General features: G+C 37.1%; 1 protein-coding gene across 2 annotated transcripts; it reads right to left on the reverse strand.

Moving 5' to 3' along the window:
* Window positions 1-1,554: 1,554 nt before the first annotated feature.
* LOC124305702 (U2 snRNP-associated SURP motif-containing protein) lies at window positions 1,555-17,390 on the reverse strand. Of its 2 annotated transcripts, none has more exons than XM_046765368.1 (19): window positions 17,068-17,390; window positions 16,865-16,981; window positions 15,785-15,881; window positions 14,966-15,280; window positions 13,776-13,840; window positions 13,516-13,681; window positions 12,411-12,574; window positions 7,272-7,331; window positions 6,806-6,849; window positions 6,502-6,606; window positions 5,932-6,159; window positions 5,595-5,837; window positions 5,320-5,506; window positions 4,454-4,640; window positions 3,723-3,856; window positions 3,522-3,610; window positions 3,225-3,384; window positions 2,892-3,046; window positions 1,555-2,198 (listed from the first exon to the last, which is right to left on the reverse strand). In XM_046765368.1, exons 1-19 carry the CDS (start codon window positions 17,089-17,091, stop codon window positions 1,901-1,903), a joined length of 2,838 nt encoding a protein of 945 aa, XP_046621324.1. In that variant the 5' UTR covers window positions 17,092-17,390; the 3' UTR covers window positions 1,555-1,900. The 2 variants fall into 2 exon arrangements, with proteins under 2 accessions (XP_046621324.1, XP_046621323.1); XM_046765367.1 differs by having other exon boundaries at window positions 14,963-15,280.
* Window positions 17,391-19,318: the final 1,928 nt, after the last annotated feature.

Genomic DNA, 19,318 nt, shown 5'->3' on the forward strand with positions numbered 1-19,318 from the left:
TCCTGTAATAGAGGAACAGACTTTATGTCCTCTAATCGGGGTACTAGGTCATCATAAACTATGGGCGGGGGGTCCGTTCTTGGAGCCGGAACAGGAGAGGTTCGAGACGTCGGCACAGGGGAAACTCGAGGAGTGTAGGTAGGTTCTCCGGAATTGTTCGATGGTTTCGCAGCCTGAAGGGTTGTCACGGTGCGGTGGTCCAGAACACATCCTACAATTGTTTCCGAGCGCATCTGAGCCTCGCGGTCCGGACGGTGCTATTCCTGCTGGGCTTGAAGCAGTTGGAGGGGCTGTTGTTGGTGTTAGAGCGGCAGCTTTTTATTGTCCCTCAGCAGCCTCTGAAAGCCGCAGTTGTTGATTTGCAGCTTCTTGTCGTTGTTCAATCAGGGTGTCCAGCGATATCAGAATTCAAAATTCCCGTACATTCCCCGTTCTTTTTTTTAAAACTCCCGTATATCCAAGTATGATGGTTTCTATGACGTTTGTGCGTTATCATGACATAATTAACATTGAACACCGTCATATTCGACGATCTGTAGAACAGATGAATTCGGGCAGAGTCAAAGATGTAGAAAAACCTGCAAATAAGAGCGTCACGATAGCGAATTTGCAAATAAATGAAAATATATTTCTTAGAATTCCGAAGCACAGAAAAGTCAAAACGAAAGGTAAAGTATAGAAAATCAGATTGTAGAACCCTCACAATCCTGATGTATTCTTATTTGTTATAACAATTTTATATTATAACTCTCTATACTGTAACCTTCCTACATTTCGACTTTATGTTACAAACAACAGCCTGCAATTTTTCGTAAGAAAAAAACGAAAGGAGGTTTGCTATCAAGTAATATTCATAGATGTATGAAGTGGTACGACGAAACAAAATTTTAAGTGCCACCTTTTCTTCAAGATCGGCAGTAGTTTGTATGAGAACGAGTTTATTGCTTTGCCAGACTCAAAAATTCCAGTCTTATTTTCGAAATTCCCTGATTTTCCCTTGTAAGAAATTCCCCGAGTTTTCTCGGTTTTCCTTGTGGTACGAGCATCAATTTCCGAAGTAAAGTTCTCCATTGACTAGGTTTCCTTATTTTCGAGCCAAAAACTTTTGGTCTCAGGATCCATTCAAATGATCCTTTCTAGACTATCTCGACCGCAAAAATGCAAAATCGACAACTCGTGCATCGCAGGACTAAAAACTGAGAAAGTAGGGCAAAAATACTAAGAAATCTTCTTGGTTCGCTTCTTCGTCTTCCAATCCACTGCCAAGATACTACAGGACAAGTCGATTGTCAAATGAAAACACCGATTAAATTCATCACTTCATAAAGTGTTGAAATATTACTTATCGAGAAAAGAACTTTCTAAATTCTCAATTAAGAGGTCAGTTGTTTGAGAAGTTCAAACTCTAACCAGTCGAAACAAAGATCTGGTTAATGTGGTAGAGAAATAATTTTTTTTAGATCGCCTTACGCACTGAAATTCGGGCACACTTTATACGTGCAGTTTTTTAAATCGTAGTGTTATAAAGAAATACTGGGATGAACAAATTTTTAATATTATTATGATTGGAAAGCATGAAACGCGTGTGTATTTTAATTTTCATCTTATAACATTATTAGTTGAAAAGAGAAAAATTAGCATACAGAATCGTAGAAATGTTATCAGTATACATACGAATTCTAACACATACCTATATTCAATCGATACGTTGAGTTAACGATATTTCATTCTACGAGGTATAGTATATCACAAAATCATATTTTCATCATGTACTTAGTCTGGAAGATTGTGAAATGAAGTATGTAGATAAAAACTTATCGATGGTTTTGATATACATCTTATAAACAAATCGTTTGACATGCTCACATTCAACAATAGACACATGCCCTCTCACTTATTATCAATATTTATGCTTATGCCTGTGCTTCCTCGGCACCGGAGATGGCGGACTGCTTCCTCTGTGTTTGGAAGATGTCCTGGGGGGTGGTGGCGGCGACATGCTCGGTGATCTTACTCGCTTTTTTCTATCGCCACGCTCGCTGCCTGGAGATCGGCGGGACAGTCTTGACGAGGAAAATGACGGGGAAGGCGAACGCCGGATTCGCGGAGGCGACGGTGTCGCTGGTGCTGGTGCTTGTACCCTCTTCTTGTGCGGAGAGCGAGATCTACGCTTTCCGCGAGGCGACCTGCTCCTCGATCTAAAATTGAAAAATTCTCGAGCACTGAATATACAAATTTTCATTCATTCAAGTACAAAATGTGTAGTTATTTCATAAAAATGCCGAATTTCAATAACAGTTTACGAATTTTTCTGTATAATTCGAATACCCCGATTTATTACCATTACTCAAAATAGTTTAAATCTCAAATACTTCGTTTTCTTTCCCCTGTTATAAAAGTACTTGGTCGAATGAAAGGTATGACCATCGGCATTTTTTTTTGACAGAGAATTGAGAGTAATTATATAATTCTAGTGAATCAATTTCAAGTCACAAGGTCACAAGTCACAACTTCATACGATCGCCATATTTCAGAACTTGGAGAAACCGAAAATGTAGAAACCGCATATTTTGTCATAGGTATGTAAAATATGAATCTAAAATTACGGGTTTGACCGAACGATACGAGAAATTGGGATTATTCGAACTCGAATCGAATTACGTGAAAAATTGGGATTATTCGATTTGATTCAATTCGACCATAATTGGCACACGGCTAGTTTCTAGGCATCAAGTTATGGTGATACTTGATAATAGAAGAAAAACTAGACTTATTCGCGCCACGAAAAATTTTGCTAATTAAACATTAACTACTGTCATTGTGGCTTGATCAGAATTTCGTTATATTTTCAAATTTTGGGACATTGACCTGAGAAGTAAAAATTTCTTTACCTGTATCGGCTGCTGGATTTCGATGAAGGACTGGGAGAGCCGCGTCTTCTGTCTCTCTGATGGCTAGGTGATTCCGGTGTGGAACTTCGCCTCTTTTCTTTTCTACGCTCTTCATCCCTGTCCTCCGTCTTCATATCTTTCATTTCTCGTTCGCTCTGCAAATTGAAATTAACGAGCGCTAGCTTGTTACCTTGTTAAACTAACTTAAAACCAATGATACTCTATCTACGTGATTAATTAAGTAATCTTTTTCAGATACAGCAACATGAGAAAAAAAAAAACGAAACATCTGAAATATGACGACTAAATTTGATACAGATAAAAATTGCTCACTTTTCGAATAAGTTTTTTTCTGTAGTGTTCGACCTGCGCTTGTATCGTCATTCCAGGTTTCAGAGATCTTCTGCCACTTTCCAGTTCATCCTGGTACTGCATAGTCTTCACTTCAATTTCTCTTAGCCTGTTCCGTCTTTCCTCGTTATAATCGCGCCCGCTGGAACATAGTTATTTATTTGCATTATCTTTGCGGTTTTCTATACTTGAATAAGATATGCCGTATATTTTCCATCGTGTTCGTTTCGCAAGTAATTTTATTCGGAAGATAAATTTTTTCTTTAATCAAAGTGTTACCCTGAGTCCATGCTAGCGTCCTGAGAATTAGAATCATCGTTTTGTTCTAATTCTTCCCATTTGCTCGTCGTCATTGCTTGCGCTTCTACCTATAATGGCCGGAAAATCGAAGGACTTCATTAATCAGGATATATTAGCAATGATAGCAATATGCTTTTGTGAAATGTGAATCCGCACTGTCAAACATTGAAATTGACGAACCTGATCTGGATCCACAGTTTCCCATCTGGATGGTACAAAGCCTGCAGGCATGGATGCTTTGTTCTCGTCATCTCTGGCTTTTGCGGAGATAGCATCTTCGTCCTCCATCGGTACTCCATCAATGTCCTCATCCACTGCATTAAAATAATGATTGAATTAAGCAGCTTTGGAACTGCATGCATATTCACGTAGTATTTTCATACAAAGATGATGAAAGCAAGAATTCATTAACAAGCGCATCATAAATAACGCCAACATTTCCGACAGGATAATTTTTCTGTATGAACGTTTAATCGACATTAGACTGTTGTTTTTTTTCGCCAAATACAAAATCAAAAAAACTCTTGTTAGAAAACCATGTAAATATATTAATTTCAATTATTCGTGAAAACCAACCATAAATAATTAAGAACAATAGATTTTTCATCAATTTTTATGACCATTGTAATGGCTTATTTTTGTTTTGTCGTTATCATAATATTACAACTTCTATATACAAGCGATTATTCATGTGTTTTGAAAAATCGGAAAACCAATTCACTATTCCAAGGATTAGGAGACATCAAAGGATATTACCTATTTGACCTTGGTAATAAATAATTGAAGATTCGTAACAAATCACCAAAATATCAGTCAGATCGTAAATTTATAAATAAAAACTTGGAATATCGCATTTCTGTTGTGAATTTAAAAAAAAACGCATAATGCACACAGCATTTATTCAAACTTACTTGGCACTCCGTCAATATCATCGTAATTAGTAACTGGTTGAGGCGTGAGACCGTGCTTCAAGGCGCCTTTGAGAAGTGCAGCTCCGTCAAGCGGGACTCCATCTAAATCCTCACCAGGATCACCTTCCAAGTCTGATAATGGCGCTCCGTCGATATCCTCATCATTCTCTTGCTCGGGTTCATCGGCCTATCGAAAATAAATGATAAACGTTACTTTATATGATGATGTATGCTCATATCAATGCAGGAGTTTTTCATCTTCAGGAATTAATGCAGACTGTGTTCCTTTATTGATTTTGGTGTTAGCTTCACTTCGCTTCATCAAAGTTTCAGAATTGAGCTGTAAGAATAGACGGCTGAAAAATTGGGTAAATTTTGGGAATTTTTACCTCGGCAACGAATTATTTAATTCGATCGGGATTTGTTTCATTCATATTATCTTTATGAGAAAGATTAATGGGAAGCATCGTTATTGACAATTAATCAATTCCCTCATTGACTTTTTTTGGCTAAAATACCGTCGAAAATTGCTCAATCGGATTACTTCAAATTGGAAGATACTATTCTCGAATAGTCTTATCTTCTTTTCCATGATCCGAGTTTGTCGTAAATTCTTTTTTCAACAAAATTGCGACCATTTGTAGTTGAAATTTGATTTTTCGTATAAATTATCGTATATTTATTTCGCTGGATAAGAAATATGATGACTAAAATGAAAACGGGATCGTTACAAAGAAGGTCGACTATCCAAAAATACTGTCCCCAAGTTGTCAAACGGAGTAATTGATTGTCTTGATATAAATTTCCATGTAATACTTCCTCAATCGTAGAAATATCACTTACCGAAATGTAAAAAATGAACTTACCATAACTAAACCCAGAAAGGCATTTTGCAACTTGACTAAAAAGTCTCGCGGGTAAACCGCCCACTCTTCCCACGCTCGAAACATCCTCATCACACGAACTTTGAATCCCTCAGCTTTGAGTCTGCTGTCTAGCTGCTTGTACGCTAGATGAATTTCGTTGAAAATATCGAGCAGCCTGACTTCAAATCTTGTCGAAAATACCAAAAAACGTTTTAAAATGTACGCTAGATGATTCTCAGGTACATAATTTCAGACGATTTATACTGAATACTCACGCTTTCCTGTATATCGTAGCATTTGTAACTTTGACACCACAGTTGTGAAGTATATCCGATATCAAATATAGTCTAGCAATTTTTTTGTTCACTGGCGTTTGAAGAATTGACAAGGACTCCATTATGCAGTCACATATTTCGTCGGCTGCTTCTGCGTGCTCAATGCAGAAAACCATCGTCTCAGCTACCTTTATTCGCTCCGGTAATATGTTGCGCAACAAATCCTCTAGACGGTCTCTCTGGCTGCAGGCGTGAAAGAAATCGTCAATCGACGTATTAACAAATTTATACAGCAATCTGGTTGACAGTGGAATACAAACAAGAATACACTGAATACCTGTTCGACAGACTTCCTCTACGTGGTTCTTGTCTCTCCTCCATTTCAATCAATTCGTCCGGCATACCCTGAGTCCATGGATTTATTGGCGGTGGTCTCCAAACGCTGCCCCCTTTGAACATCCTGAAGTCGTCTACGTGCCATTCCTTCTGCGCGTCACCTTGCAATATTGAATACAATTTCCATCGGTAATAAGTATGTGCGGGAGAATAATTCTCGAACAGAAACCTGAAACAAGATGTGATTTTTTAAAAATAATTTCAGCATATCCAACGTCAATGGCGTTTCTCTCTCCACAAAAAATTGATTTTTTCAAGTGGAAATAGTCAGACTTGTTCAAATTTCATTCGATTTTTCCTAATTTCAATTTCTAAAAATTTCAATGTGTATTTGTCGATCATACTTGAAGGAAATATATCATGGTATGTGTATCATTTCCACAAAAGAAAATCGGATTTAGACTTTGGTTCGATTCGGGAATATGGATCGCATGGTGTAAGTTAGTTTCAATACCTGGTATTATTGGTGAAATTTAATTGTTTAAGTGAATGACTATTTTGCAGAACTTACCTGAACATCGGGTTATTCAATTCCCTATTCATGATCATGGCTTCAAACATCGGTCCTTCACGAATGACAAACTCGACCATTCTATGTATCAACATGACTAAGTTCCTACAATGAATAATGTCTATTAATAATTCCAATTGTTTGAGACATACTGTGAACGAACGAAGAGAAAAAAAAAAAAAGAAGAAGTAGAGCTGAAAAATGAAGAGAGCATCAAATTTGCGTACACTGAGTTTATAGCTACCAGTTTTTCCACATGTTTATACTTACAAATTCTTGAAAGGCAACTAAAATTGAGAAATACCTTTCGGTCGGGATAACCACTTTGACAACCGCATTCTGCAAAATCTGTCAAGCCCAGGATCACAGTGCAAGAGTGATAGATGGTTGACAGTGGAGCGTGCCACCCAAAATGCCAAAATGCGCCCCCAAGGACGAACGCCAACAAGTCAACACAACACAATTTTTAAACTTTTATTAGAGGGGCCAACATATTATTGTGGTAGTCAGTTTTGCACTTGATTGTGTCACATACTTATTAAGCACACATGTGTAATGCGAATCAGTCTCAGCATTTGATTTTTTTTTTTTTGTTTTATTTTTTTTATTGTATTCATTAACGAAAAGTGAAAGTCTTTTGCCAGAAGTTGATCAAACTTCGAACCTTCGACCCATTTACACTCCCTACTTTTATGACTCGTCTAATTAGGGAGGCACTAGAGGCTTGACTTAAGGTTGTGGCTTTTTCTAGCTGAATATAGTGGCGTTACCTTTTCAATGTTTTCCTTCTCCTCTGGGTCTGCGCTCTGGATGTTGCGAATACGTGGTATCTGAGATTATGTTTCAAAAACATGATTATACTGGTTCTTAGCAAAGCCGGGCAATTTTCATTAAACAAATTTCACAAAAATCGTCACTTTTTTTCTATCATTCTTAGCTCCGTTTCGCGAACTATCAGTCACCATACTCTAATGAAAATAAACATTTCAATTCAGAACACGAATTCATCTATAGTTGTTCTCTGCACAGGCTGCGAGAAGAGTGCTGTTTTAAGGGGGGATCGTACTCTGCGAATATTTCTTTACAGTCTCTCAGGGTTGCCAAGTCACCAATTTTTTATGGTAAAATTCCATGATCCGTTTTGCGGTGTCAATGATTTCTCAAAAACAAATCGATCGATTTACTTCAAATTTTGAGACAGTATCTTCGAATAGTTTATCTTCTTTGCTACAATTCCACTTTTATAAAATTATCATACAATTTTTTGAATAAACGAAAACGTCGTCAATTTCAATTTAAACTGGCCGCCGTTTTGTTTAGGATACAAGAAAAAATAAACATTCAGGTCGTGACAAAGAGGATAAACTATCCAAGAATGCTGTCTCTAAATTAAAAGTAAATCAGTTGGGCCGTTCTTGACATATTGTAGACACTGGAAAACATGTCACCAGGCGAAATGGTTGACGTTACTCTTAGTAATAATCCTTCTTATCGATTGATTCTAATAAAACTAATATTTGAACAAAGGTCGATCTACATATTTTTGAACAAAATAAACCTCAATGGAATTGAAAAATTGGTTATCAAGATAAGAAGTCCTAAATTTCATCCACTTTTTCAGATGTCTGATTGGCAGTACCCCCACAACTTCTTTGAGTCGATTAAACATCATGTAATTTGATCAGCGACATTTAAGCATTTTGGTAACATTTTTTGGATGTCAGCTATATGCCGTACACTGTTCAGGCTCACACTTATTGCATTGTAAAGATAGCTAATGCTAATCTGCTGTGTTGTTCCCGCGCCTTACAAGTTTATTTCTGTCATCGCTCGGAAGTGAAGTTATAATCCCAATATGTTCTGAGTTTTTCTCAACAAGAGCGATATTTCCTCAAGGTTGAGCATTATATAAATGGCTCAGAGTAAGATCACCCCTTATAAATTTAAGTTCTTCACTTCCATAAGTTTATAACTAAAAGTCAACCACACCCGTTTTTTTTTATAACGCAAGTACACACGTATCGGTTATTTTCGCGCGATAGATTCGTGAAAATTAAAAGATTTGTATGAAATATTTGACGTGAAAGATCGTGCAATTTTAGGTCCGTATATTATCGAGGAAAACAATGTTTTTCTTAGGTGGATTCGAATTTGGGCCCAGAATCAAAATGGCTGCTGTCAGACACACTTGAAATTTTATTTCGATTCTCAACTGATTTTCGGACCTCGTTGGTTATCAAACGTTATTTCACGCCAAACAAAATGATAGCAAGAGCTGCTGAAGTATAATTTCACTTACAATGAAATTTCAATAACCGAGAATTTATCCCGCGAAACTCACTTGTGAACATGTATTGCAAAAAAATACGAATACGGTGGCTTTTAATAATAGCGTCAGATACAATTTACCTGCCTAAAATTTACCTGTACCTTGTATTACATGAATTTTTTGCTCTTTTGTGATAATAATTTAGCTCCTAAAACCCCTTACATTGCACAGGAAATGAAGGGGACGAGTATGTTGCGGAAACTAATTATTATAGGATGCAAAAATATACATTTTTTTTTTCGAATAGTGCAAGTTGTGAATTTTTTGAAAATTATGGTCAATGTTTATTTACTGCCTCAATATGAAAAACCACATTTTACACATGTTCGTCTATTAAGCTGGCACAACCAAATGAACACAATCACAAAAAACAAGTATAGTAATTTAGTGCTCTCTCTTTTCTAATTAGTTGCGCTATTGCAGATTTTGTTACTATACACATTTCATTGAAAATAGTGGATGTGTTGATGTGATACTTAAGCTAGCTCAACCACTAAAATTTTACATTTTTATTTCATCTACGGTGGCCAAACTTAGTGCCCTTTTCTTGCTAATTTGTTGTTTTATTTTAATTTTATTGTGCCACCCAATTTTGTAAAAATTAATATTTTACTGAATTAACACAACTATATTCTTTTAATTTTGTTTTTACGTTTGCGGTTGCTCTTGCCTTCATGATTGTGTTTGCACATGTGTTTGCGTTCGCTCTAGACCAGCAAATTTTTAGTGTTAATAGGGTCACGACAAGAATTTCAGCTGTAGAAGCAAGAGTTTGACCGCAGTGCAAAGTTTTCCCGTTGGCAATTATAGCCAACTGGAGTTCACATGTAACAAATCCCGTTCGTTAAGCGGTTGAGTGGTAATGAAGCATATATCAACAAAAAAAAGTCGTGCCAAAAGTGGCGTTGAAGCATATATCAACATTTTGCAATCATTCCAGCAGAAGACCCTAGAATTGCATGAAAATCGGTATGCCGGGGTTTTTTAGACCGCTGAATCCGAATCTGTACTCAGAATTCATGTCCAGACCATAGGGGGCGCCCTATCAACACTCTAAAATGGCGGGAAAATGGAAGACAGTTTGTCCTTTTAGTCACACAGTATCGTTTACATACAATGGACGTGAGAATGGTTTCTCGAGGGTTCTCGGGCTCTGTAAATCTGCCCACTGTGTCAGAATTGACAACTCCCCAAATTCAAGATGGCGCAGCCAAGATGGCGGACATCGAATTCCAAGAAAAACGAGATTTGATATGAATTTAGTTACTCGGCGGTTTTTGCGGTCGCTGAAACCGAATCCTGTGTCAGAATTGACAAATTCCTAAATCCAAGATGGCGGAGCCAAGATGGCGGACATGGAATGCCAAAAAAAAAAAACAGACTTTGTCATGAAATTTGTCACTCGGGGGTTTTTGGGGTCGCTGAATCCGAATCCGTTGTCAGAATTGGCCCCATAAAACCGGATAATGTCCCGTATTTTTTCTGTGAGAGCGACAGTAGTGAAGGTACGCCATCTAGCGGGCGTGAAAATAACCAGCTTCCTCGAAAACACCCGGGTAAAAAGACTGTTGGGAACAACTTCGTGTTTCGGTTTCGGTTCTGAAATTTCGTGTGCGCCTTTGTCAGGCGTTCCATCTTGAATCTGCCTCCTTGGATTTGGGCTTTGACCAATTGTGACACCGGATTCGGTTTCAGCGAACGTGAAAACCCGCCAAGTAACCAAATTCATGTCAAAATCTTTTTTTTTTTGGCATTCCATGTCCGCCATCTTGGCTCCACCATCTTGAATTTAGGAATTGGCCAATTCTGACAACGGATTCGGTTTCAGCGACCCCAAAAACCCCCGAGTAATGAAATTCGTTTCAAAATCGTTTTTTTTTGCATTCCATCTCCGCCATCTTGGCTCCGTCATCTTGGATTTAGGAATTGGCCAATTCTGACACTCGATTCGGTTTTAGCGACCCCAAAAACCCCCGAGTAATGAAATTTGTTTCAAAATCGTTTTTTTTTTTGGCATTCCATCTCCGCCATCTTGGCTCCGCCACCTTGGATTTAGGAATTGGCCAATTCTGACAACGGATTCGGTTTCAGCGACCCCAAAAACTCCCGAGTAATGAAATTCGTTTCAAAATCGTTTTTTTTTTGCATTTCATCTCCGCCATCTTGGCTCCGTCATCTTGGATTTAGGAATTGGCCAATTCTGACACTCGATTCGGTTTTAGCGACCCCAAAAACCCCCGAGTAATGAAATTTAGCCATTTATTCGCAAACCTGTGTCGTACCACTTTTGGAGCTGCTGCTCGTCAAAAGCCTTACCACTCAACCAGTTAAATTTGTGAAAATCTGGCTACTACAGTACATGTCTTGAAGTGGCTTTAATGACACTAAAATTGGCTGGGCCAACAAATTGAAGTATTAATATAGAGACAGCAAGAAAATTTTCTGCAACAGCTAGAATTTTGAAAGTTTAATTGTCGGGTTCGCTACATTGGAAAGCTCACTTCGCTACGCTTGTAAAACCTTTGTTATTTCAGTGTTCATTTTTGCTGTCTCTGTATCAATACTAAAATACGCTAATCCAGTGAATAATTTATTCCCGTACGCGTTGGTAATCGCGTCTGTATTTATGCGTAGTGTTTACGCATTTTCTTTTGCTTAGTGAGTGTAGCGCAGTTCCTTTTGCACGATAATCTTCGATTATGTGTGTTTGCTTTCTTTCCCAAAGCATTAGTGGCATTCGGAGAAGTATTCTTGTGCAAAAAAGTAAGTACTGAAATTACTGAAAAGACTAATGAATTTAATATTCATACAATCTTAAAAGATTTCAGAAGAAAAACCGAAAAGTACGGTTGTGCCAAGTTTAGTCTTTAGTCGGCAAGATAGTGATTTTTTCAAATATGGATGGTACAACGAAATTGAAAGTAAGGCAACAACTTAGCAACAAGAAGAGCATTCAATTATATCACCTATGGTTCAGCTTAACAAAAAATTCGAGTAGTTGTGTTAGCTTGAGTATTAAGTCAGCACAACTGCAATTTTCAAAAGAATATATGCAGTAACAAAATATCACTAAAATTCCATACTTATTTAGTTGTGTCATCTTAACAGCTGTGCGGAAAATGTGGTTTTTGACACTGAGGCAGCAAACATCAATCGCGAATTTTTGGAATCGTCAAAATTCGGAGTATGCAAGAAAAAAAAGGGCATTTACATCTTGTAGTAATCAGTTTCCGCGACACACAGTTGACAAATGGAATGTAAAAAACCTCTACACAAATATCGAAGGTTTCAAGTTGATCCTTGTAAACAATTTATCTTAAAAAAGTGATTTGAAATTCATGGTTTCAAAGGATCAACGATCAGAGTTTCTAGCAGACTTGATCGACACAAAATTTTCTAGATCTTGAACCGAAATCGTGTCTCTCTCAATTATTCAGCACCTTCTATTATGAGTATCGAGAAATTGAAAACACAGCGAGGGTGGTAAGTCGAACACAAAAATGAATGAAACAAAGCAATTATCGGTATAATTGGGCGTTTTATTATGCACGCTTCTTCGAGCTGTTTGATTTGTGTGTACCTTGTGTCTGTCGCGGCGGTGTGGCTGTGCATTGAACGGAAGGCCAGACGGAGGCGGAGGCTGTGTTATCTCCATCAGAGCTGGCGGAATGTATATCGGGTATGGAGGGATGGGCACGCTTTTACCCCAACCCAGTTTCATTTCATATTGCATTATATCACGTCCTGAAATTTGGAAACAGTTGTTTTTCATTGGAGTTCAAAACATGGTTCAAAAAAAGAATTCCACCATTAAATTTTCGCAAAGGAGAGATTGCTGGGGGGAAATCGTGACGAAAAGAACACTTGCTTTATCAGTCAGAAAACTTTTCCTACAAGATGTACATAAGGGTGGCCTTTATTCAGAGTGTCGACGTATTTTTGCCAGACCATCCCCCAAATCAACTTCAAATAATTCGAAAACAATAGCCTAATTGTTTCTATCTAAGATAGTCTGCATTGTGATCGAAGTTTCTTAAGGAAATTAACATGGGTAAAACTTTTTTTCTCAGTATATATTTTATTGCAAGAGTAATAATGTTCCAAATGATCTTTAACTGCGAGGTTTTGGTGAGAACTAGTGCTACTATCTGGGAAAAAATACACATCATCGTACCAGGCAAGAATGCCTGACGAATTCCAAAACCTCGAAACCTGACTTCTTTTTTATTTAGAGGAAGTGCAATTCGTCTAGATTACCTCGTACGATGATGTGAATTTTTTTTTCATATAGCATCACTAATGCCGACGAAAACCTCGCAGTTATAAATTTTTTGAAACATTGTTACTTTCACGATAAAATATATAGTGCGAAAAAACGTTCTTCTGATGTCACTTCCATAAGAAACTTCAATCACAATGCGGGCTATCTCAGACTTGCTGTAAGAATCTGAAAAAACTTGGCGACTCTTTTTAAATGATTTGAAATTGATTTCAGTGATGGGGTGGTAAAAATTCGTCAACACCCTAAACAAGGACCACCCTAATGTACATTACAGTAGTATGTGCGGCGAAAAAAATGTTAATCTTCTGTGATGAAAGTTTCAATGCAAGAAGAAACGTTTCGCAAAAGATTTTCTGTACACTGTTGGACAAAGTTTGTTGTTAGTGGGAAGTGAGAGACTTACCGTTTAGATTTTTTAATGCTCGTTCGCCATCCTTGCGACTCATGAATGCAACGAAACCGCAATTCCTTTGTCTGGCTTTTTCTTCATCGCTGCGAGGCCACATGATTTTTATACTGGCCAGCGGTCCATATTTGCCAAATATTTCCATTAACTGCTGTTCTGTGATCTGTCAGAGAGTCAATGTCAATTTTGAGGGACACAGATGGAAATTAATTGATACACAAAGTACTGTGAAAAGCTTAAAGAGGGCGAATGCATACCTTTGGATTCAAATTACCAAGGTACAAGTTTGTCGTGTTTGGATCTCCGTTGTCAAAGGAACCATCTGTAAAGCCAAATTGATGTGTTTGAAAATCCTTTTAATTATTTTTCAATGAAGAGTAATTCCGTTCTAGAATTCCCATCACAGCCACAAGGCGATCACGGTCGTTTCTTAATATTCAAAAAACGTTGCTCAAATTGAGAGGACATGAAGCGGTGCATTTTAGAAACGTTTGTTTCTGAAATAACGACGTTTTATAATATATTGTACCTTACATTTACTGTTACCTTACATTATTCTCCATAAATTCAATGATACTATGGCTAATTATCTCTTTCCATATGTTTGCAATGTGCGTTAAATCGAAAACTTTTTTGAAGATATGAAAAAGAAATTTATTAGATTTTGCTAATCAAATAATTTCGTTAGTTTCGATGCTGGCATTTTGAGATAAATCTGTATTATACAAACATAGATTAGTATTGGCTCAGTAAAAATTGTGGAACAGATAATGAAATGTAGTCGCTGGCAATCAAATATTGAGCGTTTTAAAGAGAATTTGAAATATTCGAAATTTAGTCTCTTCAATTTATTCCAAACGATTTTTTTTACAAGATTTGGTATAAAAATATAGCTAATGAATCAAGGTCAAGATATTTTAATTACTACGCTGTAGATACGAATGTTTTCCTGTTAGTAAAAGTTTGTAGCTGACACACAAAACATTTTTGAATTTAGGGAAAAATAATTAAATTTTGAGTGTTTCTATCAAGAGCAACGTTTCTTCAATTCACAAAAAAATTGACAATGAACTCCATGGGTGAATTCTGTGTAAAGTACGAAGAAAATTACTCTGAAAGTGCGGACAAATAAATTGTAGGATGGGATTGGGAATTACCCGAGTAGATCAGGGCTAGGAGACTAGGATCGTCAATGAAGTTACGCAGATTAGCCTTTCGCGGGTCTGGATAGAAGCACGTACCTAGCAAAATTGCAATTCGACTCAATGAGACTACCAGGAACGAATAATTTGAAGTTGAAACCACAGACTGTTCAATAACTATGACTAAAATGTGAATTTGGGCTATAATAATTCAATGAAGGAATCGAACTTTGGATTGACTGGGATTTTGAGAGATGGGTTGAAAATAAAAAAAAAATTTTAAGTAATGGTTAAATATCTACCACCTTCGACGCATTTGAGAGCGGCGAGCATCGGGTCCTCAGTTTGGGCTGAAATTACTGTTTTCACTACTCCCTTGTACTTGTGTCTTTCCTCCCGCTCTTCCTGTATCATTTTAAGTTCTTCCTTGAAGAGCTCCAGGTTGCTTTTCTTCTTTTCACCCTCCTTCTTCTTTTTACCCAATCTGTCGAGTTTCCTCTCATTGCTACCAAGCAGTCGTGCGTATTCCTGTGCTTGCTCAGCCGAGGATTTGTTGTCCACGAGCTCAGAGATTTTTGACTGTGGTTTGTAAAGTTTACCCTTCTCCCTTGTGTCCTCCTCTGAGTAAACGAGATTTCAAACATTACAATTAGATTTGGCACAATTTGGTTCCAACGAATTTTGAGATATGTGTAAAAGATTACATCCTAAGTCTGAGAAATTACGAACGCAGGGTAACCGATAACAATAACGTATAAAATTCCAGGACAGTTCCAAAATTATAATAAAATAATTAGCAAACAGCAATCATCGATGTAATTCGAGACTTCTTTTGCTTAGGAATTGTGTTAATGTTTTTAGGAGTGTTTATTAAATTTAATTGAAACTACCTGTGAAAAACTCTCTGTGCAAATAGTTCGAACATACCGGTGCTTCAAAAATTTAATTCTAATTATTCAATACAATTTTGTTCCAAAGGTATACATGACAGCAAGAATAATTGAAAATTGATGACATCGTATCATAATGTGCAATTTTTTTTACATAGAATTCTCAGACTTTGATTGAACCTGCATTTTCGGCGTTATAAGATTAATTTTCAAATTTGAATGACTAAAGCTTACGTCGTTTTCCGGCATCGTAAGTCCCAGCCTTCACCCAGATTTTATTACTTGTTTTGTTAGGAGTTTCTTGAAATGTTGCGACAAACTCTTCAAAAGCCTAAGGTAAAAAAATTGTTAACTTTTTCTCGAGCTAAAAATACTTTTAAAAATAGGTAAATTCTGAGATAGTGACTCCGCTGATGTTGGCACTAGTTACTAGCCACACGAATCTCGCAAAAAATTAAAATGAATTTGGTCACTATTAGAATAAATCAAAAATTACGAAAAGTGAAAAACCATCTAAACAATCTCCAGCAATATTTTTTGCCCACTAATCTTGGTGTGCACAAATCAAAAAATATCGCTATTATGTAATAGAAATGATTTTATGTAAATTTGGAAAACACTAATAAGGATATCGACAATTTGAGGTGGTGTAATTACAATATTTGAAATTATTAAACTATGGTGTTTTTCATTCTATTCTAATGTTTCTTGGCTTATTTTGTTCACTATAGAGATCAAAAGAGGTAGCCTGACAAATGTTTAGCAAATAGTTGTCTCAAAAAAAAAATGACGATAGATTTTTGCAAATACGGTACAATAATCTTTGGAAAACTTTTATGCAAAAAATAAGTCTAAGAACATTAAAATCGAATTAAAAACACCAGAACTCAAGTATTTTTAATTCTGAAATTGTTGATAACGGACATGTGACTTGAATTTACTCGGATCCATTTCCATTACTCAGTAAAGATATTATGTCATTCAAATTCACCACCATTGACGCAAATAATATGGCTGAAGATTGTTTGTACAGTTTTTTTCTATTCTCTTAGCTTTTGTTTTATACAGCACGTCTACTTCATTCTTTAATAATCACAAAAGTTTTCAGTAATAATGATATTCTTTTTCTACTATAATACTACAATTTAAAGTGGCGTTGCTTCAGAGTTGCTAACGTATGTGATCATCGATGTTAAAATCGTAAAATTTAATGACATTGCAATGCCTTGTGTTTATAGGCGACTGTAGCAGAGTCCCTCTTCCATGCGAAAGACAGCATTGAATTTCTTTATCCATTTGTGAAACTTTATCTACCTGAGCCGCTGCCTGCTCTTGTTCCTTTTTTCGTTGTTCTTCGAGTTCCTTTTTGCTGAGAGGCCGCTTTCCCATCGTGCCTATGGAGAACGCTTTCAACTTCTGTTCAGCAATTTGCTGCAACGTTAAAATCGCAAGGGCTGAATGTACGTGTTGTGCCGATATAATTCACTGTCAAATTTAAAACAATTAGGTGGGCGTACCTTCATCATTGCCTTGTCCGCCATCTCGTCTGTTTTTGTGATGTAGACTGATGTGGAAGTATGAATATAAGGGCTATACAATCGGGTAATCCGACGCGATAAGCTTAACCTAAAAATTCATCTTTCGCGACGCGATATTTGCGGGCAGGGACGAAAATCGATGGAAGTGTCTCAACTGCATAAATTCTCGCCGAACGAAATAGACAAATAATTCCGCACGGACTTTATAATGTTACATTACATTTGTCAGTCACTGAGTAAACTTTATTCAGCAGTTTTCGCAGACACACAACGATTCGAAAAACCCGAAGCATCGAATGCAAAAAGTTTTATGTCATGGTTTATGCAAAGAGAATTAGATAGAGTGAACGCTGAGCCCCCGGACACATGCTGCTAACAGTGGTTCGCAAAATGTCCCTCGATTCTGCCGCCAATTTCCACCACTAGTGGCGCTAGTAGTTGTCTGACAAGTTTGCGCGCGGTCAGCGAGGGCAGCGAACGTGTCTAAAGTCTACTAGCACCACATGGAAGAACTAAAAAACGGGAACAAAACGCGTACAATTTTTTAGTATACGAGCAGTGGTGAGTGTCAGGGGGCTGCCATAAGGCCGCAATGTAATTTTGTGATGTTCACGGCGTTCAGCGCCTCTTTCAATTCAGCCTTTTAAACGGCCAATCCTTAGCGCCAATTTCAAACTCACAATCAGACACGGTGAATTGAGAGGAGTGTGCGTTGGAAGATTTTAATTAATTTTCATTCCAAATAGGCAAGAAATATTTTTATGGTATTCAGGACACCGTTACCAGATATTATAATAATATTACGGTATCCAATCGTAAGATGTAATTATTATTAATCAAATATCACAATGTCAATTATTATGTATTAATCAATAATTAATGTCAACTTAAATTTATTATGTATAATTAGTTGGATTGATACCAGTAACAGAATCAAACATGCTTACTTTGTAGCTAAGGTTTGATTTGATTTTTGTACGTTCTGATGTGTAACTACTGGGTTTCTTGGGTCATTGATAATATTTACAATTACTTTTCCGTCCTCACCTGAGATCACTATCTGAGATACGTTATTGGAATGAATATTGATTGTCTGTGTTTGAGCGGGTGATACTCTGTTCTGTTCTGCTGTTTTTAGCAAACCCGACCCCGTATGTTTATTTGTAATTCGAAATTCCACATTGACACATGAAATTACGAAAAATATATCGTTCAAGGTATAGAATCCAATATTTATATACCTTCAACAGATTTCTGGCTGTGTGATTTTAGGGACTATTTTGCCTCAGGAAGTTTACAAATGGTTAGTACAGCATTTCATACTAACAACGGCCTTGGGAATTTCTTTATAATCAGGTTATTGTCAAAATGGTCTGTAGAAATTCGAATATGACAAAAATCATTGTTTTGTTCAACGAATTTCAACCATTTATCACTCCTGTAAACAAAAGATGTATTTAACTTGTAGATAGCGCGTACTGATATTTATACTATAGTAATTGAATACGTGCAGCAAATAACGATTCTTAACTTTAAGAATAAATATATAATTATGAATTAGCTACATCATTTATTTTTACTTTTAACACAGAAATGGTTATGCAGGGTTTCCCAGCTCCAAGTGACCAAACTGACAGGGGTTATAGAAAATATCAAACTGAGTAAATACACCCAAAGAATACGTGGTCTCCGAAGTCACGTTCGCGAGATACGACCGGTTAAAAAAGTCCCGCTAAGCGCCGGCATGTAGGCAACCGAGTATACAGCAGGCAGTGATTAGTGGTCTTGTTGATCGCTCGAAACGCACATTGAATTTGCGCCAAATACAATAACGAAGCTGCGTGATGGAAATGGAGAACGTTTTCGAGTTTAAGAATTCCCTACAACAGTGTTTTCGATATCAAATTTTATTATCCACATTTGGCGCTTGGTACCAAGTGCAACATTCTCCAAGAATTCCGGTAGGACTTCTTTCAGACGAATTAGGTAGATTCGGTCATTCAAGCGTGACGGTAGGAAACAAACTCCAATTAGCTGGTTGTCAAGAATCCCTGCCTACGCGTTCACTCTGAATTTTACCTGATGTGCATGTTTGAAAGTAGCATGAGGGTTCACTTGAACCCAGACATGACTGTTACGTGAATTAAACATCCCCTCTCGCGTAAATGAGGACTCATCAGAGAACAACTATGTTGAGGAACTCTGGGTCATTCGCGTCGCGTTCCAACAA

The sequence above is a fragment of the Neodiprion virginianus genome, chromosome 5 (assembly GCF_021901495.1).
Source record: "Neodiprion virginianus isolate iyNeoVirg1 chromosome 5, iyNeoVirg1.1, whole genome shotgun sequence".
NCBI lineage: Eukaryota > Metazoa > Arthropoda > Insecta > Hymenoptera > Diprionidae > Neodiprion > Neodiprion virginianus.

Bases quoted from the DNA above. Each gene is read 5' to 3' on its own strand.
- LOC124305702 (XM_046765367.1), bottom strand. From the start codon at position 17,091: ATGGCGGACAAGGCAATGATGAAG. The intron at 12,575-13,515 runs GTAAGTCTCTCA...TCCAAATTTCAG, and splicing joins AGCATTAAAAAATCTAAACG to GACGTGATATAATGCAATAT. The intron at 4,641-5,319 runs GTAAGTTCATTT...TATTTTCGATAG, and splicing joins CCTTTCTGGGTTTAGTTATG to GCCGATGAACCCGAGCAAGA.